Genomic DNA, 25961 nt, shown 5'->3' with positions numbered 1-25961 from the left:
AAGGGGCCACGCACCAGGAGGCCCGGCGTGCGCGCGACCCGGGGGCGGGGGAGCGCGGGGCACCCGCGGAGGGCGCGACCCGCGGGCAAGGAACGGGCACGCCGCCCGCGGGAGCAGCAGCGGCCGAGGGGCCGGGGAAGCGCACACCGCCGCGGACCGAGCCTCGAGGCCCCGCGCCCCGGCCGCGAGCGCGGCTCACCTGGGCACGACCCGGCAGACGTGCGTCCTGGGCCGCGCTCTGCGGCGCCCGCAGCGGAGGAGCCGACCGGGGCGCGCCTCAGCCGCATCCCTTTCCAGGGCGCAAGTCCGTCCCCGGGGCGGGGACCCGGACGCGGTCCTGCGCGGGGAGGGTCCTGACGGCCCGTCCGCCGCTCCGGAGCGCCGCCGCAGAGGACGCCGCCGGCGGGAGGGGCGCCCGCTTAGGAGGGCGGAGCCTGAGTCCCGTCGGCCCCCGGGCGGCGCAGTGCACGTCGGGATTTGTAGGAGAAGGCGCGCTCGGGCCCCGTAGGATCCCGGGCGGCGCAGTGCACGTCGGGATTTGTAGGAGAGGGGCGCTCGGGCCCCGTGGGCCCCCGGGCGGCGCGGTGCACGTCGGGGCCGGGAGGGAGCGCGGGAGGTGGGGTCCCGTGAGCCCCCGGGCGGCGCGGTGCACGCCGGGCGTTGGAGTTCAGCGGAGTGACCCGTCGCGGTCCCCGGCGCCCTCTCCGGAGCGGGTGTCCGGGCGCAGACGCCGACGACCAGGACCGCTCGGCCGTGGCGGGGCGCGTGCGCAGACGGCCGGGCCGGCAGACGCTGGAGGCGCCGGGGAGCAGGGTAGGTGGCCCGCGGGGTCGCCTCCCACCGCCCCTCCTGCGCGCTGCGGCCGAGGGAGCGCCGGGGACTGGGGCGCGCGGGTCACGGGAGCGGCGGGGTCTCCGGGCGGCCTCGGGCCGGGGGACTCCGCGGGACGCGGGACGAGGCGGGGCGACGCTGCGCGGGGCCGGGGCGGAATCGCCGGGCAGCCGTCGTGCAGAGGTGCGGCAGGCGGGGCGGCCGGCAGGGGTCGCGGGGGTCCGGAGAGGCGCAGCCCGGGGCGGTCGGAGGCCGGGGCGGTGCCCTGCGCGGGGGGCGAGGACTGCCCCGCAGGGGTGAAGGGGGAGCGCAGGGCGGACGGACCTTCGCCCACCCGCTCCCGCCTGGGCGCCCGAGTCGCCGGCGACACCGGGGGCCGGAGCGGCCGACGCAGGGGGAGCTGGCGGCGGGAGGGAGGCCGCGAGGGCCGGCGCGGAAGCTTCTGGAACGAGACGTGGAGACGGGGGGCGGCGGGGGTCGCCCGTGTCCGGCGAGTTCGAGGACGCGCCGACGCTGAGCGGGACGGACGGGCCGGCGCTCCGGGGGCCGCTGTCCAGCCGCGCGGACTCCGCCGGGCCGGGGTCGGGGCCCGCGACTCTGGGCGGGGCCGCTGAGGTGCCCCGAGCGCAGCGCGGCGGGCGGAAGCCTCGGGAACGGGAGACGCGGGGCGCTGGCCGGACGGTGCGGGTCAGCAGGGCCCGGGGCGCGGGGACCCCCGCGGGGGCGGAGACGGGGTGGGGACCGGTCGGGGACCCGGTGCGCAGAGTCCTCGGGTCGCGCGGCCGGCGGGGGTTTCCGAGCGGCGGCCGCGGCCCGGACGGGCGTGCAGGGAGGGTGGAGGCGTGAGGGCGAGCGGGCCGGAGAACCGGGACCGGGGACGCGGGGCTTGGGGTCCCGGCGGGAGGCGCGCGGAAGAGGACGGAGCCGCCCGCGCCGGCGGTGAAGACCGGGGAGCGCGTCGGGGGACGCGGACCGACTCTGCCCCCGCCGGCTGTCCGCGCGCAGGGACCGTCGGCGTCCCGGGCTGCAGCGGGGTGGCTGCCCCGCTGCCCCGAGCGGACGTTCTGCGTGTTCAGAGCCCGTGCGGGGGCTCCGTGGGTGAAGCGCCTGCCTTCGGCTGCGGTCGTGATGTCGGGGTCCCGGGATCGAGCCCGGCATCGGGCTCCTGCTCGGTGTTCTCGCTCTGCCTCCGCGTGCCGCTCCCCTGCGTGTGCGCGCTCTCTCGCCAAACAAATAAAAACCTTCACAAACAACAAAAACTAAAAACTTTTTTTTTTTTTTCCATTTTGTGTCTGGCCAGTCTCGGTGCCCAGGTTATATAGATGATTTTTCACAGTTGAAAGGTTTTAGACTTTTTCTATAGTTCAGAGATTTTTTAAAAATCTTTATTGGGTTGTCCCTATTTTCATTCAGGAATTTTGTATACTTTGACCGAGTGAAACCATCGGACCACCCCGAGAAGCTGCTGACGTTCTTCGATGCCCTCGGGAGAGGGCCGTGAGCTGGAGGGGCCCGCCTGGCCCGCGACAGGGGCCTTCCTTACCTTGTCGTGGATTCGGCCGGTCCAGGGCTCGCTGTGTCCCTCGTCGTTTTCCAGCTTATGAGACATTATTTCCTTCTAGAAATCTTTATGCCGGTTCCTCTTCCTACCAACCGCGACCCGGGAAGCGCGCGGTCTCTGTTCCGAGCCGCGGTCACCGTTCCAGTCGCCGCTCCTTTGTGGAGGAGCCTGGGAGGCGGAACTCCCGCTGCGGTCCGCGAAGGGAGAATCCCTTTCCTCGTGATTCCGGCAGCAGACTTGTCACCGCGGAGCTTAGACCCGCGGCGGCTGCTCCTCACACGGAGCCAACGCCCTGTGCGGGGCCAGGCACTTGGGCTGGACGGAGAAGGGCGGGCTTGTCTGGGTGCCCCCTTGGTAACAACACAGTAACGATTCAAGCCACTTGGCCGGGCTGGGTCCGTGGACTCCTGTGCCCCTTTTTCTAGAATTTCCAGAGTGATCTCTACACTGCTGATAGAACCGTTTGGTCGTGTGTTAGACGTCGTAACAGGTGTTGATCAGGAAGAGTCCCTCAAGACCGGACACGAGATCTTTCAGGCGTCTGCCAACGTTTACTTGGTGCAGATCCGTCAGCTGCGTGACTCGGGTGCAGCAAGCTGGCTCCCCAGCAGCGTGCCGGACTGTTGATTCGTCCTGGAGGTTCTAAGAGGGCCACACTGAACTTCTTTTGGAAGCAGAATCCACATAACATAAAATCGGGTATCTTCAAATGTGTGATCCCGTGGTCTTGAGTTCACTCGCTGTACTGTGCTACCGCCCCCTCTGCTGAGCTCCAGACCACTTCACGACCCTCAAGGAAACCCCACACTCATTGCGGGGTCACTCCCCACTCCGCATTCCCCACCAGGCCCCGGACAGCCACCGCGCTGCTTCTGTCTGTAGACTGGCCTGTCTGGGAAGTTCCTGTAACTGACACGACATCTGGCCTACAGGTCTGACTTCACTCACTTGGTGTAACGTTTTCAAACTTGGTCCACGTCGTAGCGTTTTTCAGTATCTGGTTCATTTTTATGGCCCAGGCTCATTGTTTATGGGCACCAAATTTTATTTTACAACCATGACAGAAATTTAAAATCTAGCGCAGATGCGATTTGCCTCATACGATGCCGCGAGCATTGCTAAGTGACGCGCGGGGTGGGTGTCGGACGTCACTCTCCACTTGAGTTTCGGAGGGGCCCTTGGCATTACCCACCCTCCGTCAGGGAGGCCATCAGCAGAGACCCCGCTCTCCCTCTATCAGCTTACTGTCAAAGCATGTGAGATCTGTCCTAATTTAGCTAAAGTCGATTGTACCAGAAAATACAACTTCAAGCTCTTTGTCTAGTTCTTTTCAGTGGCTCAATTTCAGGAAATAACGTACAGAATGTATATTCTATATATTTCCCTAGAATCTAGATTAGGGTTAGAAAGTATAGCCCACAGGCTCATTTGCTGTGTGTGTAAATGAAGTTTTTTGGGCACACAGCTCACCGGTCATTTGCGCATTGCGGTCATTTGCGCATTGCGGAACTGGGTAGCTGCGACAGAGATGAGGCCCCCTCATTGGCCTTACTGGGCCTTCTGACTTAAGTTTCACCTCCCTTCCCCTCCGAAAAACCAGTCGATGGGATTCAGTGATCTGTGAAAAACCCCAAGTTTCATGCAAAACCACATGTTTTGCTGGAGAGAGGATCTGAGATTTTCTCCAGTTTCCAGAAGGGACCCAAGACCCCAGGTGACCAACAGCCCTTGCTCCGGGGGGCCCGTGTTCTGCCTCCTCGGCGCTTCTGAGACCTGCTAGAACCGGGTCCTCTGGGTATGTTAAAAAATTGCTGGAGCCCAAAGAGTTTTTGTTTATGGGAGTTGTGACCATTGGGATTTACTGTTTTAGAAGTTACAATGGAAAGTTTAAAAACATTTGTATATTTAAAAATCACAATAATCAGCCGTCACATATTTGTGTTACATTTTTGCAAAGGTCACAGGTCACACGTGGTCTCCACTGTGTTCCAGCGAGCATGAGAAAGGCAGATAATGGCTTGGGATTGTTGTGAAGGGAGTTTTGTCTTGGTGTAAACCCTATGATGCCCAGACCGGACCTGGGCAGCTGTGTGGTGTTCTCCTGCTGAGGTCCTCTGCTCGAAGCAAGGGGTCCTGTCAGAAGAGGCTTTGGAAGCTTGTTGTGCCATTGCGGGGTTGGCCTGGCAGAGGAGCTGTTCTACTGCAAAGGGCAGGAGGGACACAGGGCGGTCACCCTTCCAGGAGTGACCACAGGGGCCACTCCTTTGAGTTTCAGTGCTGGGAGGAGCTGGGTCACCTCTGGGCCACGGGTAAGTTTCTAAATCTTAGGAAAACAGAATCCTGTTTTCATCTTTGGTTTGGCAACTGGGAAGCTCAGAGCCAAAGGATTAGCCTGCGCTCAGCTCTCGGATGTGCTGTGTGTCTGAGTCTCACCCCGACTTTCCTGCCCTTTATCTCCTCAGTCTCCGCTTGCGTGGGTATCCACAGCAGAGTGCTGGGAGTCCTTCACTCTGTGTGGCTTTGCAAACCCTCCGGTCCTTTGCTGAACAGGAGTGACTGTTGTAAGGACCTATTTAGCGAGAGGTTTCCATTAAGGTTAAACAATAAACTTGTTGTTTAACCCTTAAACTGTCCCTGCTCCCCTTCCCCCAGGGGATTTAAAAACAAGTCCTGATAACCAGCCCCAGGTAACAAAGCTCAAATAGAAGGGTGGGCCAGGCCTGGTGGAGACATCCGATCAGTGGGGGCCCATACTGTCTCCCTAGCTACCAAGGAGTATGGGCCCCGCCCTTTGGGCACCTTTTGGGCACCGATTCTGACCAAGGTGATAGGTTGGTTCAAATGTCTACTAGGGTAAATTGTAATTCAGTTGGTCACCGAGCATGACTGTGCAGCTTTCTCTGCGTGTTACAGTCTCATTGGCCACCTGTGCGTGGTCAGGCCCAACCGCATGGCCTTTGCCCTTAAAAGCTAGTCTGGGGGCACCTGGGTGGCTCAGTGGGTTAAAGCCGGGTTAAAGCCGCTGCCTTCGGCTCGGGTCATGATCTCAGGGTCCTGGGATCGAGTCCCACATCGGGCTCTCTGCTCGGCGGGGAGCCTGCTTCCCTCTCTCTCTCTGCCTGCCTCTCCATCTACTTGTGATTTCTCTCTGTCAAATAAATACATAAAAAATCTTTAAAAAAAAAAAAAAAGCTAGTCTGTGGGGGCACCTGGGTGGCTCAGTGGGTTAAAGCTTCTGCCTTCAGCTCAGGTTGTGATCCGAGGGTCCTGGGATCAAGCCCCACATCAGGCTCTCTGCTCAGCAGGGAGCCTGCTTCCTCCTCTCTCTGCCTGCTGCTCTGCCTGCTTGTGATCTCTCTGTCAAATAAATAAGTAAAATCTTTAAAAAAAAAAAAAAAAAGCTAGTCTGTGAAACAGAAAGTTCACTCTCTCTTGTAAGAGGCGCGACCCTGAACGTTCTGTTAGATTCTTGATGCTTGGCGCGAAATAAAGCATTGCTTGACCTTCGCTTTATATCAGTCTCCCTCCTTTAATCAAGGACCCATTTTTGGGGGGGCATAACAACTGTAGATCCTTTCAAGTGAAACTCTCCCTCCTGTATGGCCTGTGGAGTGTTTCAGAGCACTGGATCTGGTGCATTCGCATCTGCTGATTCACGAGGCTGGTGAGTCACTTTCATTACTGATGTCCTTCTCACCAGGTCACCTGAGATACGCCCAGACCTGGCTGGCCCGTATCTGGAAGTCCGGGCGCTGTTTTCCTTCCCTTATGGACTATTTATAGTACAGAGACTTGGCAGTTCCCTTGTTTACGACCTCCCACAGCCTCTGCCCTATATTTCCATTTATTTCTGTTTCACGTACTCAGATGTTTCTGCTATTCGTATGATCACATTTAGTCCTCACGGGCTTTTCGTGGCTGCTCAGGGACTGTGGTGAGCAGTGCCCACCACGGTCGTCAGTTACCTGCGTGTGTTCTCAGTCTGTGGCTGCTGATCTTCAACAGGGCAGACCCGAAACATTGATGTTCACACACTGTGCAGCCCTTCTCCTGCTCAGTAGAGCCTGGAATCAGCCGATGCTAAAGAGGACCCTGCAGTGGGCTTTGGTGAAGGGCCAGGCCTGGGTCCGACACCCACCCTCACTGCGTCCCCGGGCTCCTGTGTAAAGAGGGATTTTCCCGAGACTTAGGGAAAAAATAATGTGTTTTGTGCAAATTGAAGGGTAGAGATCAAAGTGTACTTTGTGATAAAACACTGAATCTCATAATGGTTTGAAAGTCGCACTTTGCGTATTTGTCCTTCCATGGCTGTCATTTCAGTGCGGTCTTCCCAACCGATGAAGAGCGAGACGTGTCGTCCCCAAGTTCTGCGGAGAGGCTGACCCGGGGGAAGCAGCCAAGTCCAGCCAGAGCACCAGCAGAGTCATGGGATGCTGAAGCTCTGGTCCGGTGGTGTTGGCTTTCCTGCTGCGTACACAGAGGTCATCTCGGAAGAGCAGGGGCCCGGGTTTATGGCATTTCCTCCCCGTGGCCTGCCACATAGCGCAGGATGAGCGGAAAGCAGACGCGGCCACAGACGAGTTTTTGCCGGACCCAGACGCTTGCCTCCAGGCACCCATGAGAAGCGGGGTGGACAGGAAGAAGCTGGAGCAGCTGTACGACAGGTACAAAGGTGAGCGCGGCCGGGGAGCGGGGGGCGGCCGGCCGGCAGCTCGCTTCCAGCCCCGGGGAACGGAGGGCGTATTCTGGCTTCTTGTGCTGAGTTCTCGAGACCTCCAGAAGGTTCTTCCTCCTCTTTCTGGACTCAGCTGCAACATGCAGCCTGTTGGACAGGAACGTGGACCGGGGACCGAGAGCGGCTGGGCTGGGGGGATGGGACGGGTCTGCGGCGTGTGCCTCGCCTGCGGGCTGCTGTCCCGGGCACACTGCTGTGGGAGCCGGAGGGTTCTGGGGAGGAGGCGGGTCAAGAAGTAACTCTGGCCCCAGGGTAGAAGTCCCCTTTCTGCCCACCCCGGCCCCCGCGCCGTGGCCCGGAGCCCTGCACTGTTGAGGAACCGCAGGGGAACGCTTTTACCAAGGAAACGTTTGCGCTGTGCATTGGGGACCGGTGCTGTTTCTTTGCCGTCAGCGCTTAGAATGCGGCTCTTCCTGTCACAGACGACGGGCCGTGCTGCCGGACTCCGTCTCTGCGGCGAGGCTGCTCGCGTCCGGCCGGACGTCAGGTGGCGCCTCGCGTGTCCCTCGGCACTGGAGTCCGGGGCAACAACTAGCCAGGGTCTCTCTGTTTTTTCTTTCTGCCGGTTCCTGAGCTTAACCTTCTATTAACGGAATTTAAAGACAAAAACAAAAACCTCATTTAAACAAGTATTAACCCAAACAGAGTAACTCCTGGGCTTTAAATTCTTATTTATGTATTCTTTTCTTGTTCATTTATTTATAAAGATTTACTTATTTATTTGACAGAGATCACAAGGAGGCAGAGAGGCAGGCAGAGGGGGAGGGGGAAGCAGGCTCCCCGCTGAGCAGAGAGCCCGATGCGGGACTCGATCCCAGGACCCTGAGATCACGACCTGAGCTGAAGGCAGAGGCTTGACCCACTGAGCCCCCCGGGTGCCCCTCCTGAAGCGATTCAAATATGTCTTTAAAAAAAATACTTAGTGAGAGCTGCTTCTGTAGTTTAAGCAGCATCTTTTTATCATTTAATTTTATTCATGTACTTGTCATTTAAAGTAGACACATTATGCAGTCATCTTGGGGTCTAGAAATAAATATGTTGTCCAAAGACTGGAGAAGATGAGTCTGTTGTTATGTTAATGTATGCAAATGAGAGCATTTCCGCAGCTCCAGTTCCCAGTGCACCTGAGATCTACCAGCCGGCACTGAGGGCAGGTGTGCCCTTCTGGGCATCCGGGACTGTGGGAGCTCTGGGCAATAGGAAGGGTGAGGAGCAGAGGCCGGGGGCGGCTGTTCTCTCCTTACACGGGCAACGGGCTGCAGGAAGCCTGTGCTCTCGTTTGTTTAAATTACAGCATACTTTTATTTTATTTTATTTTATTTTGGTGACGACATGCTTATAAAAATGTAGCATATAGTACTTAAGTGACCACAGTTAAATTTTGTATGATGGAAGAAAAGTGTATCACATTTAATCTTCATTTGAGCAAAGAAGCTACAAACTTTCTATTGGTACCTTCCGAATAGCCAACAGAATTAACACGTGAGTCATGATGATGTGTAAGTATACACGCATTCTGTTGGAAATTACTCGTTAGGCTAGTTTGGTGACGTCTCACTGAGATTTTTCTAAGAGATTTTACTATTTGATTTTCTGATAAAGAAACTAAATTCCTTAATTTCTTTTTTTTTTTTTAAGATTTTATTTATTTATTTGACAGAGAGAGATCACAAGTAGGCAGAGAGGCAGGCAGAGAGAGAGAGAGGAGGAAGCAGGCTCCCTGTCGAGCAGAGAGCCCGATGCGGGACTCGATCCCAGGACCCTGAGATCATGACCTGAGCCAAAGGCAGCGGCTTAACCCACTGAGCCACCCAGGCGCCCCTAAATTCCTTAATTTCATTTCTAAACCAGAAATGGGAAGTGAGGAAGTCCTGAGTTTCTAAGCTATTAAATGTGGATGCGTGAACTAAATGATTTTGCAACCTAAATGTACAGTAGCACTAAAATTATAGCAAATGAAATCACTTTAAAAAGAAAAACATCAGTTTCTTGTTTTGGCAGTGTTGTGGCAAAAACTTCCAATATTGTAAACACTTTATAGATGCAGTATTTTTTTTTTTAATTGCAGATTTCTTAAAATTTCTGAGTAATCTCTGCACCCAGTGTAGGGCTCAAACTTACGACCTTGACCTAAGAGTCACAAGTTCCCCACCTCGGCGCCCGCAATGCAGTGGTTTTGGTAGAGTTTGCCTTTGGGCAAACTAGAATTGTGTAAACCGGAATTTGTATTTTACTTTACAGAAATCAAATATTTTTTAAATGATGAAGTCTTCTCAAAGAAGTTGCAGTACTCTTTTTTTCTTCTCCTGAAGTCCAGTAACCTTGATGTTTAAAATAGGGCTTTTATCTGGGTAAATTACTCTTTATTGCCGTTCCACGCACAGTAAAAAATCGTGTTCCGTCGGCTGATGTCTCCAAGACATGCTTGCTCGGGCTGGGACTCCAACCACCCCTGTGAGTGCTACTTTTCAAAGCAGCAAAATTTCTTTCTCTCTTGATTTTAACTGTAGACCCACAAGATGAAAATAAAATTGGAATTGACGGGATTCAGCAGTTTTGTGATGACCTGAGCCTAGATCCTGCCAGTGTCAGCGTTTTGGTCATAGCCTGGAGGTTCGGGGCGGCGACGCAGTGCGAATTTAGCAAAAAGGAGTTTATGGCTGGTATGACAGAGCTTGGGTGAGTAAATTGGTCTTGGTTTAAATGTTTTTTATTTTATTTTATTTTTTTTTTAAAGATTTTATTTATTTATTTGTCAGAGAGAGAGGGAGAGAGAGCGAGCACAGGCAGACAGAGAAGCAGGCAGAGGCAGAGGGAGAAGCAGGCTCCCTGCCGAGCAAGGAGCCCGATGTGGGACTCGATCCCAGGACGCTGGGATCATGACCTGAGCCGAAGGCAGCTGCTTAACCAACTGAGCCACCCAGGCGTCCCGGTTTAAATGTTTTTTAAAAGGATGGTACTTTCAACATTATTTTTCAACAACCTATAAACATTAATTTCAAATTAATTTATTTTCTGTGTGTATCTTATAAATTTTTTGTGCCTCTAATCTGCTCTATTAAGCCTTTCCAAGTAAAGTTTTATTTAATACTTTAATTCAGATTAATCCCTTTTGTTACTTTTTACTTTTTTCTTTTTAAATTTTATCCTTCCAGTTTTGAATGTACAGCAGACATCAGGGTGTTTTTGTTTGTTTTCAGCCATTCATTTCTGGATTCTGTGTCCTAAATGTATTATTTGTGTTAATCATCAATAAAATATCATTTTGGTTTTTTGCTTGTAACACTTCTCTATTCTCACAGGGTGGGAATAAAAACTTCATTAATAACTTAAGATGTTTCTCACTTGTCAGTTCAGTCGGAGAAGTAAATGAAATCATGTGACACAAATGTCTTTTGATCGTTAAGCTTACTGAGCTATCTCATGGGGTAGTATAAATGCCAACTTGCTTGCCTTGCTGATACTGTGATATTTCAGTGTTGACAGCTTAAACTGGCTTATTTTTAGCTGCTGAAGGAGCTGGAAAGTCTAAGTTAAACATGTTCTTAAGGCGTGGATTATACAGCATCCCAGGGGAAAAAATAGAACATTCATTTTTTCTACTAAGCTGATGAATGTGTGATATTTCTTAGCCTTGTCTGTGAGATGACAGACACTTGCAGGACTTACCCTATTGCCGCTGGTTGTGTAAAACCAAACCAAAGACATCACGGTGACCCTGCGGGACAACATGTGGCTTCGTGTTCTGTGCGCCAGGAACGCCGCGGAGGACTCAGGGAATGTTTAGGATGGAAGCACCTGTTAAAGCAGCATTCTCGGCGCCGTGCTTCCCATCTGCCGGACGCTCCCCCAGGTGGGAGATTCGGGAATTAAGTGCTTCTTCTGGAAACACTTTCTGCCATTTCTTAGGCATTATCTAGAAATATGTCGTACAGGTAAATTTATTAAAGTCCTATTATCCTACTAAGTGTTAAAAGTTAAAAACATATTTTAAAGGTTTTGAGTGTGAACCTTCCCAAAACGTGTTGGACCAATTCATGCCTCCCTGTGCGGAGTACACAGAGTGTGACCGAAGACTGGAAGTCGGCACCGAGCAGAGGGGCTGCGCTCCGTGTCTCACAGGGCGGGAGAAAGGGACGGCCCTCTGTAGGCCCTGCAGGGCCGTGTGCGCAGCGCAGTGCTTAGTATGTCATAGAGACATCCTCGGTGCTTTTAGGGATGTAAAAGGTGGTTGTCACATAAACAGCACTAAGCCTTAAAAAATACTTTGGGTTTACGTCGGCTCCATTATTATTTTTCACACGTTTCCCCAGCCATTAACTCCTGACAGTGGTTGGAACACCTGCATTTAACAGTTGTTGCTACATCCTTGCTCTGGAGGCTTGCGGATTCGTAAGTGATCTGAGTAAATGTTAAGAGATTCCTTGACGTCGTCGTGAAAACAAGAAGTGGACGCGCTGTGGACCCGCTTCTGGACTGTGTTGTACTTGGTGGGCCTCCCCCTGGCCCGCGCACATGGGCTTTGCTCCTGTAGCCCTGCGCAAGTCTCGAAGCAAAGTCGTGGAGTCTTCCTACTTCCATCTGAAGATTGCTTGTCAGTGTTGGTCATTCCGATGCGGAGAAGATTCCTTTTAGCCGCTGACACTGAAGTTACCGGGTGAGCCTGAGACCACGTCTGCTCGGGCCCCACGTGCAAGCCCGGGCCACGGCTAGAGATCGTGCGGGCTGGCTTGCACTCCTGTACAGGACACGGAACGCTCTAAAGTTCTCAGCAAAACGTGGGAGAATGTCTTTATTAAAACCCAGATCAAGGGACAGATTTTTAGAGAAGGGATAAAAAGCGCTAGCCGTAACGGAAAAATGGCTGAGCTGGGCTTCGGCACAATTAAGAGCTCTCCTTAAGAAAAGACACTATTAAAAAGGCAGAACAGTGGGAGAAAATACTTGCTCTCTTTGTGTATGTTACAATCATTATAAAAATGGTAGTGTGTAGTTTATGTATAATTCCTAACTGAGTAAGAATAAAGTGATAAAAAATTCAATCCAAAAGAACATGAGACAAAGAAAGAACATAAGGAAAATCAGCTGAACGCAGGACAAGCAGCAAACACACAGTAGAATGGAGACTTGGAAGCCGATGTGTCAGCATTTACATAACTGCATGAAATGTAGGTGAACTAAATACTGGATGGATTTTAGAAAATAACTATTGTGGATACGTTTACCATAGATGTGGTTAAAACATCAGGACACAGAACAATTTGAAGGATAAAAGTTGACAGAATTTGCAAACATTTAACCAAAAAAAAATTTGGTGTGGCTATGTCAATATTAAAATAAGCTTTAAAACAAGAAGTAATTCTAGGGTAATGAAGGACGTTTCATTATGAGGAAAGGTTTATTTCACATGGAAGGCAATGAATTATTTAAAGTAAAAATAAGCACTTTAAGAGAAAGATACAAGTCTACAATCAAAATGGGGAATTCTCACACACATCTTAGCAACTGATAGAATGAGGAGGTGAAAAATCACTAAGGAAATAGGAAATTTGGGCAGCGCTACCAATGGCCTAATGGACATACTTGGAACATGGCTTTTGATATTGAACACATACTCTTTTCAGAAGAGGAGTAGACCGTTTATAAATATGCATTACAAACTGTACTGTAAAATAAGTTGCAACAAATTTCAAAGGATTAAAATGATACAAAGTATGTTCTGACCACAATGCAGTTAAGGTAGAACAAAAAGATAACTTGATAGGTTGAAATGTGTGTGGTTATCATATACTCCTGAACAACCCTTGGGAGTAAGAAGACGTTACAGTGGAAATTAGAAAATACTTTGAATCATGAAGAAAACGCTACACATGAAAACTTGCAGGATTCAACTTCTTAAATGCATATTTTAGAAGGAAGAGTTGAAAATCAGTAAGGAAAGCATCCATCTCAAGAAGTAGAAAAGAACAGGAAAATTAAAGAGTACAGAGGGAATTCATTTTCTTAAATAGGCAGTAATTTAAGGAAATAGAAATGAAGCTAAAAGACAGAATCCATAAAGCCAGAAGGTTTCCATTTGAAAACACTTATAAAAATATTAGGTAACAAATAACCAACATGGAATGAAAAGGGATACATCCCCGTAGATCTTATAGATGGTGCAATGTAAGAATATATTCCCAACAGCCCTCTGCTAGTAGATGTGAAAAACTGGGTGCAAGAGAGGAGTTCTCTTAAAAATACAATTTACTGAAATGGACACATAAGTAGTTCTGTAGCTCTTAAATTTGAACTTGTAATTTAAAACCTTCTCAAAAAGAAAACAAGTGGCCAGGATTGGTGCACCAGCACATCCTACAAAACATTTAATGAAGAGAATACCACCAACTTCACACAACCTCCTTAAAGAGTCATAGCGGAAGAAACATTTTCTAATTTGTTTTGCGGCCAAAACAACCTGGATAACAAAACCCAGAAAAGATATTCTAGGAAATGTGCTGCCCAAGCAAGCCCAAGAGGATGTGTGAGAATGGAAAATTATTGGCCACTCCTAGTCAAGATTCACAAGATGCATAAGTGCAAAAATCATAGACAAATTATCAGCTAACTAAATCCATTTCCCAAAACAAATCAACCAAAAAACCAGGATAATTTATCATGACAAAGTTTGTTATAGCCCAGGATTGTGAGATTTAACATTACAAAGTCAATCAATGTCATGTATTAGCAACAGAAAAGGGAGAGTTATCTCAAATCCATAAAATGGGTTTGATAAAATTCAATTCCATTCATAATTTTTTGACTTGAAAAATTGAAAAAAAAATTTTTTAATTTAAAAAAGAGAGAATTTGGCACAAACCAGGAATACAAGGGACTGTCCTTAAGCTGACCTCCAATTCCTGCCAGATCCTGCAGGATATATATGTAACTGGAACATGAATGCCTACTTTTATCAGCGTGGAACAGGAGGTGTTAGCTGGTCTGATCCATAGGTAGAATGTTCGAATCAATAAGTGAGTTTAGCCAGACTGCAGGACCAAAGATCAGCAAACAAAAATCAGTCTTATTTTAAGAATGCTGAATGCAACAACACAACAAAGCAAAGTGAATTTAAAATTTTTTTTAATTGTTTTCAGTAGCATCAGAAATACAAAACTCCTAGGATAAATCTGATTAAAGATGTGTGCTACCTCGAGAATAAATAACTCAATGAGATGCAGGAAACCTGAGTAAATAGGGACATGAACTCATTCGTAGATTGGAACAGTCAGTATTTTATCCCTAAATTTGTCTTTGAACTCAGTGAACTATCCGTCAAAACCCCAATAAGTAGTAGTTTGTGTAATTTGACAGATGGATTTGGAATGTGTATGAAAATGCAGGCAGGACTAGTCAGCAGTTCTTAGCAAGGGGAGGGTTTGCTCTCTCAACTAATTAGGACTTTTCAAGCTACAGTAATTAAGACTACACGGCACTATGGAGGCAATTGGGCCAGTGGGACAGGGCGGGGAACAAGAAACAAATCCATGTACACAGGCACCCAGACTATTGCCAGGCAGCACTTCAGAGCAGTGAGGAAAGAAACCTTTTCAGTACACATTTCTGTGAGCCTTGGCTACTCACGGGGAGGAAAACTTACCCTGATCCCTACCTCACGCCGTGTGTAAAAAATCAGCTCCCAGTGGATCGTAGTTGTCTGTGTGAAAGCCTAAAGGCAAAAGCCAGAAGCCTCTGGGAAAATCAAGGAGGAGACTATCTTTTGATGACCATGCTGTAGGGAAAATCTGAACACAGCAAGCAGACACTGTGGAAAGGAAGACTGATAGGGTGTATGCTAAAAGTAAGAACTGATCATCAAGAAACACCACCAAGGAAGTGAGAAGGCAGTCCGTGTTCTGGGAGAGAGAACTTCAACCAAGCTCAGCTGACAAAGGCTTGTGTCCTTCATATGTAAAGAAAGCCTGGGAAACAATAGGAAAAAGATACCTAACTGAAAATGGGCAGGAGACTTGATAGGCACTTCAAGAGAATTTCCAAATAGCCAGTCACAGCACAAGGCTTACTGACGTACGGGAAGTAGGGGTTAAAACCACAGCCGACCCGACTGTGAAACGGCTAAGGTAAGACATAGTCACACGTAACAGCGGAAACGGGGCGAACAGGAGCCCTGCTGTGCTGCTGGCGGGCACGTGAGGCGGACGGTTTCTGGAAACAGTGATACCTCATCCCTGGAGGTTTGTGGACCTGGTGACCCAACCGGCCCACTGGGGCTTGTGCCTAACCCAGCACACGTATGTGTGCGCCAGGATGCATGTATGGAGACCCTTTTAACAGCCGTCCTTGTTACCAGAAAACTAGAAACAGCCAGAATAGTTACCACCAGTGGGACACGTAAGTTAGGAAATCTGAATGCAGGGCCGTGCGCCTCAGCACAGAGAAGGACTCCCCTGAGCCGGCAGACCGGGGCCTCACAGACTCGGCGCGGAAATCACACCGTGAGTTCCATGATGGACAGAGTCGGGACAGCGAACTGTTAAGCACTGCTCGTTTGGGGGTGATGCAGGCGCATGGGAGGGCCCGGAGCAGCCCCCCAGAGGGAAGGCCAGTGCTGGGAAAGGCGCTGCCCCAACCACCCTCCTTGGGGGTCCCGGGAGCTGTAGGCCTGCACCTCCTGGGCTCACGGCCACTGCCATCCGGCGTTCTGTGCCCTGCGAAGCCCCGCCAAGTGGGGCCACGCATCTCCGCGGCCTGCTCGTACTTTTCTGTGCCGGGGAGTCAAGCTGCAAAGACAGATTTTACGGTTTCTTATTCTAGATTTCTGCTCTAAAAGCTTTTTAATACTCTCATAATTTAAAAAAAAAGATTTTGTTTATTTATTTGAGAGAGTGAGAGCGTGCACGTGGGACAGGGAGAGCAGGAGCAAGGGGAGGGGCAGAGGAGGAAGCAGGCTCCCCGCCGAACAGGGAGCCCGATGCGGGGCTCGATCCCAGGACCCTGAATCATGACCTGAGCCGAAGCCAGACACTTCACTAAGGCCCCTAGGCACCCCACTTTTTAATATTCTTAAAGGTTGTTGACTTCTTGGAGGAAAATCCAGTTTTATTATTTATCTATTGACTTATTTTAAGGTAATTTATTTTTTAAATTCCAGTCTAATTAATGTATCGTTCTAGTAGTTTCAGGTGAGCCACGGAGCGGTTAAACAGTCATGCACCTGACTCAGCGTTCATCCTGATAAGTGCCCGTGGTCCCCTCCCCTGTGTCCCCCCGTCCCCACCTGGAAAACCCAGTTTTCCAGCAGCGGCTCTGTGTCCCTCATGCTCGGAGTTTTGACCTGAGCCGGAAGGAAGTGACCCCAAGCGGAGGAGCTCGCAGGCCGGCCCAGCGGCTCGGTGCCACCGGGGCGGGGGGGTGGCGGCGGCCAGAGGGGTCCGTCCGACGTGCCCGCCTGTCGTCAGGGCCTGGGCCTGCGTGTGGGTGAAAGTGGGCCTGTGCTCCAGCTCGCACAGGGAAGACAAGCAGTCGCGGGCTTTGTTTTTTCCTTTATTTCTAGTGAGGGTGTAACACGTAGTGTAGAGTTCGCCCGCCGACCACCTATAGGTCGGAGGGTCGGTGTGCGAGCAGAGCTGTGCGGCCATCCCCTCCGGCGGTTCTGGAATGCTGGGGTCCATTTCGCGGGGTCAGGAGGCCCGCCAGCGGTGCGCCTCCCGGACCCGAGCCTCGGGCCGCTGCAGCCCGCGGGAAGGCGCGGCTGCCTGGGCCACGGCGCGCTCTGTCTCTCCCCGCAGGTGCGACAGCACGGAGAAGCTGCGGGCCCTTCTGCCAAGACTGGAGCAGGAGCTGAAGGACCCGGTCAAGTTTAAGGACTTTTATCAGTTTACCTTTTCCTTCGCTAAAAACCCCGGGCAGAAGGGTTTAGGTGAGTGTAAAGTCCACCGTCACGAGAAGTCACATCCTCCTGAGACCGAGAGGGGGTCCGACCAGCCCCGTGTCGGTCCTGCCCGCAGGGCTCCGCCGTAGCCGTCTCCTCCCGGCACGCGGGGCCGGGCCGCCCTCCACCCTCGCCACGCGGTGGTCACTCTCCACTTCTGGGTGTCAGTGTTTAAATGTCAAAATGTAAACTGATTTGCAAACGCTCCCTGTTCTGTTGCATTGACTCGCGGGTCAGAGAAATCAATCCGTGTTGACAGGAGTGTTTGCCTCAGGAGGTGCGTGACCCGTGGGTGGGACAGGAGTCCTGTCCTGGTCTGGAGGCAGAACACGGTTCTGATGGGCCCTGGGTCACATGTCCATGCTTCTTGCCGAGTCGAAAGTTGTGCTGTAATATGACTTATTTTGAGAAATTCCTAACTTAAATGTTCAGTCTGTTTTGGTTTTTTTGAGGGCTTTATCCTGCTTATTTTCATTTGTTTTTCCTCCTGAGTACCATATAATTTATTTCTCTTTAACAGATATGGTTAGTTCAGTAAAAAGTCTTACAGGTTTAGAGCGGGGCCTTACGTGGTCTTTAAATAGGCTTCAGCAGGTGCATTAGAATGTTTTGAAGAAGCCGCTCTCAAATATAAAGCGCTATTATAAATTAACCAGATTTAAGTAGGAAACCAAAAGAGGCTTGAGAATCTATGGATAGAAAATCCCACTGGAAACCGCTGATCTCAGGGCCCAATTTCACTCGTGCACGTTTGCAGGTGTGTGAGCCGTGTGTGTGAGCCTTCTGGCCCCTTCTGTCTCAGACGCTCTTCCTTCTCTCAGCACATGAAATGCAGGTGCACACTGAGAGGTCTTCTGTCCCAGAATGGAGGGGGGCCTCTTCTGTGCCAGAGCTGGGGCAGGGAGCAAGCTACTCTGTCCCGGAGTTGGGGAGGGGGGAGGCTCTTCTGCCCCAGAATGGGGGTGGCAGGCTCTTCTGTCTCAGAACGGGACAGGGCGGGGGAGGGCGGGCAGGCTCTTCGGTTCCCCGGGGGAGGGGACTGGTGTGACTTTGGTCAAGCTCACTGTGACCATTGGCTGATTGGAACGTCGTCTTGCCCTGTGCGGTGGGGTCTCCATGACATCAGCCCCTGCCTTTTGCTCTCGCTCTGACACAGACAACGTTCGCCTCCTACCTGCCTGCCTCAGAGCCAGCTGGAAAGACTCCGTCCGCGGCCCTGGCTGTCTGAGGACACTTTGCACCTCCGCTTTGCTTTCGTCTGAAAGATGGCGGCTCTGTTCCCAGCGGTACAGACTTACACACCCGGAAAATTCCATCCTTATGGCTGTTACCACCGTGGCACCGTGGCAGGATCAGGGGGCCGCCACGGAAGGCAGTGTGGTGTATAGGGACGGCTTCCGAGGTGTGCCTGGCCCTCAAGGGGCCGTCTGCAAAAGAGGCAGAGGCTGGGGGAAGGTCGGGGGTCCCAGACCGCTTCCTGAATCGCCCGCCCTGCCATCTGGGCTGGCAGGCCTGGACGGCCAGCCTCTGGTTTAACCAACAGAATGAGTAGTGCATTTTAATTATGTCAGCACAGCTAAGAAAAATGGGTGAAACATTAACTGCCTCCGTGACACCCCATAAGGGGGCTGGTCCCCTGCGCGGTGGTGCTGGTGCTTGCCTGCGGCTGTCCCAGGCCGGCGCATCCGGCCTCCGGGGACACTGTAGGCCGTGAGGGCCGTCTGCGTCGGCTCGCCTCGGCCAGCTGCTGTTCGGGACGCCCGCCGCTGCTTCTGCGACGGCCCACGTCCGTCTGCCCGCCGTGGCCACCTCTGTCGTTCTGTCACGTCTGACGTGGAGGACGCTGGCGAGGAGACGCGTCACTCCCAGCAGCACGGTCATCTAGGGACGGCAGGGTAAGCGCTTGCTTCTGTGCCTTTTCCCAGGCCGAGATCACGGGCCGTTTCCCCGGCGTCCTTGGGAAAAGCCTCGCAGCTCCCGGCTCGCTCCGCCGGCCGAGCTGCCTTCCCCGTCCGCCGCTTGCCCTCGAGCCGCTGCCCGTCGGGCCTCTTTGCCGGGTCCGCCTCCTGACCTTTCCGCTTCTGGTTCCCGAGCTTCGTCCTCTCCGGCGTCTCCGCGCTCGTGGCTGTTCTCCCGCGTCTGTCATTTCTCCATCTCTGCGCCTGCTTGAAACGGGAGGTCTCGCTCTCCCGGAGAGCACATCTGTCTGCAGTATCGTGTTTTCTTGGGAGGAAGTGTCATGCTTTTTGCTCGCTCATTTTTATGTGAAGTTACTTTCTTGGGCTTCTGAGATGCTGGTTCAGGGCTGCTCTCCTCACCGAGCGAGCGCCGGACCCCGCCCCTTGACGCCACCTGCTCCCCGCCCGGTCTGTGCAGGGTCGACTCCCGGCGTGTGACCTTTTGTGGCTCGTTAATTCCTGTCACCGCAGTGTTCTCCAGACTCCCCGTGGCTGCGTGGTGTCCCTCCTTCTGAGGCTGAGAGACAGTCCCCGCGCACGCCACGTTTTGCTCACACGCTTCTCCGCGGCGACACTCGGGTCGCGTCCGGCCCTCACCCGCCGTGAGGAGCGCTGCCCTGCACGCGGTTCGTCGCTTGGCTGCCCGAGCCCCTGCTTCTCCGCTCCGGGCCTTGTCGGCACACGGCTGACCGCGGACAGTGCGTGCTGTTCCCGAGGAGCCGCCGTACTGTTTCCACCGGGGCCCCTCTTGACCTTGTCGCTGGCCGAGCAGTGGCGCCGTCTCCACGTCCTGGCCTCACCAGTTACTTTCTGGGGGTTTCGATGTGGGGTTTTCCCAGTTTTTACGGTGGCCCCGATAGGTCTGCCCAAGACGACTCGTCCAGGGGCTGACATTTCACTTGAGGAACTAAAACTTTTGCTTTATCATCTCTGTTCCGATCCATTCCTTGCTCGGAGGCGGAGGCGAAGCACCGTTAGGGGTTACAGCCTGTGGCTAGCGGTGCTGTGAGGGCTTCGGGCCCCGCGGTGCCGGGCCTTTCCGGAGACCGACGCTCGGGGCTGGACGGTCTGGCTGGACTCGTGCTCTGCCGCGGGCACCTGTAAGAAGGCCCCTCGGGGAAGGACCGGCGCCCTTTCTGCTGTCGGGCAGGATTTCTTCCTAAGCTGCGTTTCTTCTCCTGACTTCTCTCTGTTTCCTGCTTTTCCCTGTGTCCTGCTCACGCGAACCAGAAATGCTCCTCCTGCGCGCTCCTCAAATTTGGCCAACTCAGGTCTGAGCTAATTATTATGCTTCCAAAGGGAAGCTTTGGTAGTGCTTTGTTTTGAGCAGCTTAATTCTTGGATCTTATTTCATTTCGGTTTTCAAAGTGATAATTAGTTTGATCCAAATTTCAAAATGGCAGCACTTCTCTTGGCCGTGAAATGGTGGCCCTTGTGTCTGCTTCATTCTGTCACCGTAGGGTCTTCAGCGTAGCTAAGTTTCCATTAGAAATGTTTACTTGTGGGCGCCTGGGTGGCTCAGTGGGTTAAGCCGCTGCCTTCGGCTCGGGTCATGATCTCAGGGTCCTGGGATCGAGTCCCGCGTCGGGCTCTCTGCTCGGCAGGGAGCCTGCTTCCTTCTCTCTCTCTTTCTCTGCCTGCCTCTCTGCCTACTTGTGATCTCTCTCTGTCAAATAAATAAATAAAATCTTTAAAAAAAAAAAAAGAAAAAAATGTTTACTTGTGCGGAACATTTACTTTGCAACATACGGGATTCTTCCCTTTTGATGTTCGAAGGAAAACGGCTGCGTTCACGGGCAGGGCAGGTGCTGCTCGCGAGAACGTCTGTGGGACGATTGCCGGCCGCCTTGCCGGGGCGGAGAACCAGGACGGAACTGGCCCAGCGTGACTTTTTATCTTGGGCCGTGCACAGCGAGATCCGCAGACCCGCAAGCCGGCATCACCTGGGGGCCCGCCGGGAGTGCGGGCTCTCGGGCTGTGCCCCACACGCGCCCAGCTCCTCAGAGCGTGGTGGCCTCCCGCAGCGGTCATCTCTTGTTCCGCCGGATTCTCTGGGCCACGGGTTTAGGCAGAACTCCGCCCACGGCTCTTCTGTGCCAGCGTTGGCGTGGAGTTCGGAGCGGTCTCCTGGCCTGCAGGCCCTCCCAGAGGGGAAGGGGCAGAGATGGAGGCAGGGCAGGGCCCGGGGTACGGGGGTGCATCTCGGTTGACAATCTTTCAGAGTCACGAGGGTCTCCGTGTTCGACCGAGGGCAGCAGGCGGGGCTAGCAAGCCATGTCCTCTGTCCCGTGCGGCCGGTGTGCGGACTTCCTGGCCGTCTCTTTCTCATTAAGACCCCAGCGTATTTAAGACTGAGAAAGTCTATATTGACTTTAAACGGGGGGAATGTAGGCATTTTATTTAAAGTTGGTGCTACTCGTACTTTGCTTTGCCTCTGCGGTTTTCCTGGGCATCTCAGGTGACGGCTTCACTTTCCTGTCTGACTCTTGTTTAACCCCTGCCCCCCGCGTGGCGCTGAGACCTGCAGCCCTGAGGCCAGGAGTCGCGCGTTCAACCGACTGCGCCGGCCGGGTGTCCCTGCCCTCCTGCTTCAGTCAGTTGCCAAGTGGGACCAACCAAGAATTAGATGAAAGTCTTCTGAAAAGTGGTTAGTTGGAGATTTTGCATTTAAGAGAATCCGTTACCTTCAGTTTTTATTTGTCTGTTTTTCACATTAGCGCGTCCTGATGTTTGGATGTAAACACGTAATTAGGAAACCGTTTCATCACGACTGTGCTTTGTTGTGCACCTGAGATGAAAGTTGTCGGCTCCGACGGGCAGGCTCAGCTCAGCCTCTTAGTGCACTTGCTACGTCAAGCGTGCAGAAAGGAAAGATGTTTAAGTTACAGTAAGCAGAGAATGAGTCAGTATTCCAAAAGCTGGGGCTTAGGATAGCATTTCCTACAGTCCTAAACTTCAGCAACCCTGTTCCGTAAGACACCGTCTTCCCCTGAGCTGTGCAGCGAGGGTCCGTGTCGGGGAAGATGGACAGTGTGGACTCTGATACCCAGGCTGGAGCTAAGTGTCCGTCAGTGGACATTTTCTCCCCAGCCGTGGCCTTGAGAAAGGTGGAGACCTCGTAGCGCGCGCGTGGCTGACCTCTGAGTCTGACTCTTTCCGCTCCCGTGGTGGCGAATGGCAGGGCCACTTGGGAGGCCCTGGTAATAAGCGACGCGTGCAAACGGTGTCCAGGCCGGTCCAGTCAGGTGTGAGGAAAGCCTGACGCATACGAGGATGCGTGTCTCCGGCACTGGTGTGAGGACCGTTCGCACGTCTGAGTCACGAACCCCCCAAGCTCTCACATCACCGTTCCAGGAACATCTGTTCCGTAGGGGTTCGGCCTCACCTCACCCTTGGGTGACAGTGCGGCGTTGTAGTGATGGAGTGGATATCGGTGTGGTAGGAAGTGGTCATGTTTTGGGCAGTGGAAAAAGAAATTGGGATTTATTAACTGCTCTTTCTCTTTTTTGCCAGATTTAGAAATGGCTGTTGCGTACTGGAATTTAGTATTACCTGGGAGGTTTAAATTTTTAGATCTCTGGAACTCCTTCTTATTGGTAAGTGTCCTTCTGCCGCTTGCTGTGTGTGCCCAGTGGGAGGGGTCAGCCGATCACGAGGCTGTGTTGTCTGATCGAGGTGTTCCGGACGGGTGGTGGGTCATGGGAGTTCCGAACAGTGGCCACAAGGCCATGCTGCCGTGCAGAGCACCATTGGCCATGGAGCTCCAGGCAGGGCTATCCCAAGGCCGGTGTCCGATCAGTTCAGGGAGCCACGCACAAACGCCCCAGACAGGCTTTCAGACGCCCTCCAGATCTGGGCCGTCCCCCGTCCGCCACCTTCTCTGAGGGGCACCAACTAACCCTGTGCTTCCTCCGAGAAGCTTGGAATTCCTGAAGAACGCATCAGGTACACACGCCCTGGACGTTGACCCTGGCCCCAGACTGGACTGTTACCCGGTGTGCAGCACGCTCGTAGTCTGACACTTTTTTAAACGTGGTTTTGAAGCCCAGAAGGAAAAAGGAGGGCTAGCTGGCCCCTGGGGAGACGGCCTGTCTGTGCTGGAGGCGGGCCTCTGAGCGGTGCTGGGCCTTAGTGGGGCGGCCTCTCCTCGCCGGGAGGAGTACGGGAAGCAGGTGTCATGGTGGGAAGCGTGTGGAGCCTGGGGTCTTGCTGCAGGATAGTCACATGACATCACTGTGCCCAGACCTACCGTGTCACTTCCTCCATGAACGTGTGAGGGGGCGGGCCTTCTCGCAGCATAGACCCCGGCCCAGCTGGGGCCCAGCCTCCCCTAGGGGTCCCGTGTGATTAGGGGCCTCCTTGAAGCGGCCTGGGGAAGCCAAGACACCCACCATGTTGACTCTGCTCCGCCAATTACTAGTTTGGGGCCCGCGACCTCCGTGGCCGACGTTCCCAGAGATGGGGCGGCAGGCGGCACCTTAGGAACATCCCCAGAGCCCTGACAGGAGAGCAGGTAGAATGTCGGTGGAATGCTCGCAGGGCACGGGGCCGCTGCTGAGTGCAGGCCTGACGTGTGGCTTTAGAGAAATGCACAAAGACGGGGTGAGGGGGGTGCGGGGTCCCTTGAGAGGGGAGCGCTGTGCAGCCCGGGGGGGGTCGGAGAGGACCATGCCTGCCGGGCGTGTGGGCAGGACCCCCGGGGACCGCCTGCAGCTCAGGTATTGAATCTCATGCTTTTAGACCATCCCCCATCCTGGCATAGAGGGAAATAAATCGTGTTCAACTGCAGTTGCCTCTCGTCCTGCATGGGTCTGAACCAGTGGCTGGGTCTGAACCAGTGGGCGTGAGGTAGGGATGTAAAGGATCTGATTGAAATGTAATCTTGGTATTTTATATGTTTATTCTGTTTTTAAATAAGTCTACTCTTGCCTCTTTGCCCGCCAGCCCTGTGTAGTTCCAGATTCATCCGGAAGCCTGCACTGTCCCTAACGTCCAGCAGCGTGTGTGGTGCTGCTTGGTCCGCGCCAGACTGCGGACCCGGCCAGCTGGACGGTCGGACTCTGGAGGGTCAGGTCTGTTTCTCACATCTGCGGTTTTTTCTCTCATGTATTAGGAGCATCACAAACGATCAATCCCAAGGGACACTTGGAACCTTCTGCTGGACTTTGGAAACATGATTGCAGATGACATGTCTAACTATGATGAAGAAGGTACGGGAAGTCCTGCGGTTTCAGATGGTGGCAGAACCGCGGCCGTGCGCGCTGCCCGTCCCTGCCCCCAGGGTGCAGGTCCGCCGCCTTCGTGCAGTTGGGGTGACGGCAGTGATGAGGGCCCACTCTGGTGCGTCCGTCAGCCTCACGAAGGAAGAAGAGGGCTTCAGATGCGGTTTCAATCCAGACGAGAGCATCCCCTAAACTAAAGCATTTCCAAGGGGGCCGTGCGGGGGGTCCTGTGGCCAAGCCACACCCACCTGACCACCATAGCATCCTGTCTTACCTCCCCTCATGCTGCTGACGTGGGTCTAAAGATTCCAGCGGGAACTTGACACACCCACGACGCCGTATCTTGTGGTCCCTCTGCCACCTGTCTCAGGACAGCCCATCAGGGAGCGCTTGCGGGCCCGCCGTCCTGGGTGCCGTGCCACACTGGGGAGGGAGGCGCAGTCTCGGCGTCCACCCTGGGGGCGGCCTCTGGGGCGCCTCCTCACGTCCCTGCTCTCGGGGCTGCTCAGTGAAGGCTCACGGCCCAGGCGTGCATGTGTGTGGTTGTCCTCCGCCCGGGCACAGAGCGGCCGCTTGCCGACCGCGTGTGAGTGGACGGGTGCATGGTTGGCCATAGGCAGAAGCCCAGCTCCCGGGAGCTTAGCTGCGGTGGCGAGACGCGGCTCGTGTGCGGAGAAGGAGCTTACAGTGAGTGCGTGTCTGCCGGCGGGGGGGGCCCAGAATCTGGGGTGGTCCGGGCCACGGGGGACGTGGGGGTGGCCCGGGCTGGAGGGGGATGGCCCAGGGAGAAAAGGGCACCTGGCTCTGGCCAGAGCAGGAAAAATGGGTTTCACTGGCCCATTCCTTCAGAGTAACAGGCTGGGACACTTAAACTCACTGGAGCTCTTGCAGACATCGCCTGTAAGAGAATGGTCTGAATGTAGAGCTGTTGGTCTAAACTGTTGATTTAAAAAGAAGAAAAAAAAAAAAAACCTGTGTGTTTGCTTTCGTGTAGGAGCATGGCCTGTCCTCATCGATGATTTCGTGGAGTACGCACGGCCGGTCATCACGGGCGCCAAGCGCAGCCCTTTCTAGGCAGAAGATTACGATGCGTCGAGATGCTGAGAGGAGGTGCTTCCCGTACGGGGACGCTTGGCCGGTCACTGTGCCCACACGCTGGTCCTGGCAGTCGCTCTCGCCAGCCAGGGCTCTGGATTGACCTCCCCGGGCTGCCGAAAGGGCTGAGCCGGATGCCGGAAGCGGCGCCTCAGAAGACGCTGCTTTGGGACGCCAGCCGTGGCGTCCAGCCCGCTTTAGGAGTCCAGTTAGTCAGTCCCCGTCCGTCCATGAGGGACCGCTGCATGGTCTGTATGCTACTTGAGCAAAGGAACTGGAGCTGTTTGCAGAGCGGCCGGGCCTTCTGCCGCGTTCGTGATGTACCGTGACCGCCAGCGGTGACCGCGGCTCCCGCCGGCTGCCCGTCACCCCCGTCACCCCCTGAAGACGTGCGACCGTGTCCTCGGCGGTGCCCGGCTGCCCTTACGAGCCTCTGGCAGGGCTGCCAACATTTTATAAACCTGGGGCCGGGCATTCAAGATTTCTATTTTCTGAATTACCAAATATCTAGATTTATTAGCTCTATTTTTATTCTGATTCCCCGTAGATGCTCACGTGAAAGCCACTCGGTGGTTCTCGGTGTGTGGCTGTTTGTGCACTGACGCACACGTGGCCTGTGACTCCAGGG

At 53.7% G+C, this 25961-nt stretch overlaps 2 protein-coding genes and 1 long non-coding RNA gene across 5 annotated transcripts in view; 2 read left to right on the top strand and 1 right to left on the bottom strand.

The window, feature by feature from the left end:
* Positions 1-383, bottom strand: part of TMCO3 (transmembrane and coiled-coil domains 3) — a 38328-nt gene extending 37945 nt beyond the window's left edge. For all 3 annotated transcript variants that reach the window (XM_044250164.1, XM_044250165.1, XM_044250166.1), the window contains exon 1: positions 200-383. The gene's annotated coding sequence lies outside the window, so the exon portion shown is untranslated. The remainder of the gene's footprint in view (positions 1-199) is intronic.
* A 322-nt stretch (positions 384-705) lies between these two features.
* Positions 706-3715, top strand: LOC122907265. Its single transcript, XR_006384710.1, has 2 exons — positions 706-813; positions 2245-3715. It is a non-coding gene; the product is annotated as an uncharacterized LOC122907265 (long non-coding RNA).
* A 3120-nt stretch (positions 3716-6835) lies between these two features.
* On the top strand, positions 6836-25750 carry DCUN1D2 (defective in cullin neddylation 1 domain containing 2). Its single transcript, XM_044250168.1, has 6 exons — positions 6836-7064; positions 9638-9806; positions 16916-17046; positions 22530-22612; positions 24130-24226; positions 25233-25750. The coding sequence occupies exons 1-6, from the start codon at positions 7010-7012 to the stop codon at positions 25310-25312; spliced, it is 615 nt and encodes a 204-aa protein (XP_044106103.1). The 5' UTR covers positions 6836-7009; the 3' UTR covers positions 25313-25750.
* Positions 25751-25961: the final 211 nt, after the last annotated feature.

The sequence above is a fragment of the Neovison vison genome, chromosome 5 (genome assembly GCF_020171115.1).
Source record: "Neovison vison isolate M4711 chromosome 5, ASM_NN_V1, whole genome shotgun sequence".
Taxonomy (NCBI): domain Eukaryota; kingdom Metazoa; phylum Chordata; class Mammalia; order Carnivora; family Mustelidae; genus Neogale; species Neogale vison.
This window is presented reverse-complemented; position numbering and strand designations above follow the sequence as displayed.

Coding starts and splice junctions, on each gene's coding strand:
- DCUN1D2 (XM_044250168.1), top strand. CDS start 7,010: ATGAGAAGCGGGGTGGACAGGAAGAAGCTGGAGCAGCTGTACGACAGG. Junction 17,047..22,529: donor CCCCGGGCAGAAGGGTTTAG/GTGAGTGTAAAG, acceptor CTTTTTTGCCAG/ATTTAGAAATGGCTGTTGCG. Junction 22,613..24,129: donor TCTGGAACTCCTTCTTATTG/GTAAGTGTCCTT, acceptor CTCATGTATTAG/GAGCATCACAAACGATCAAT.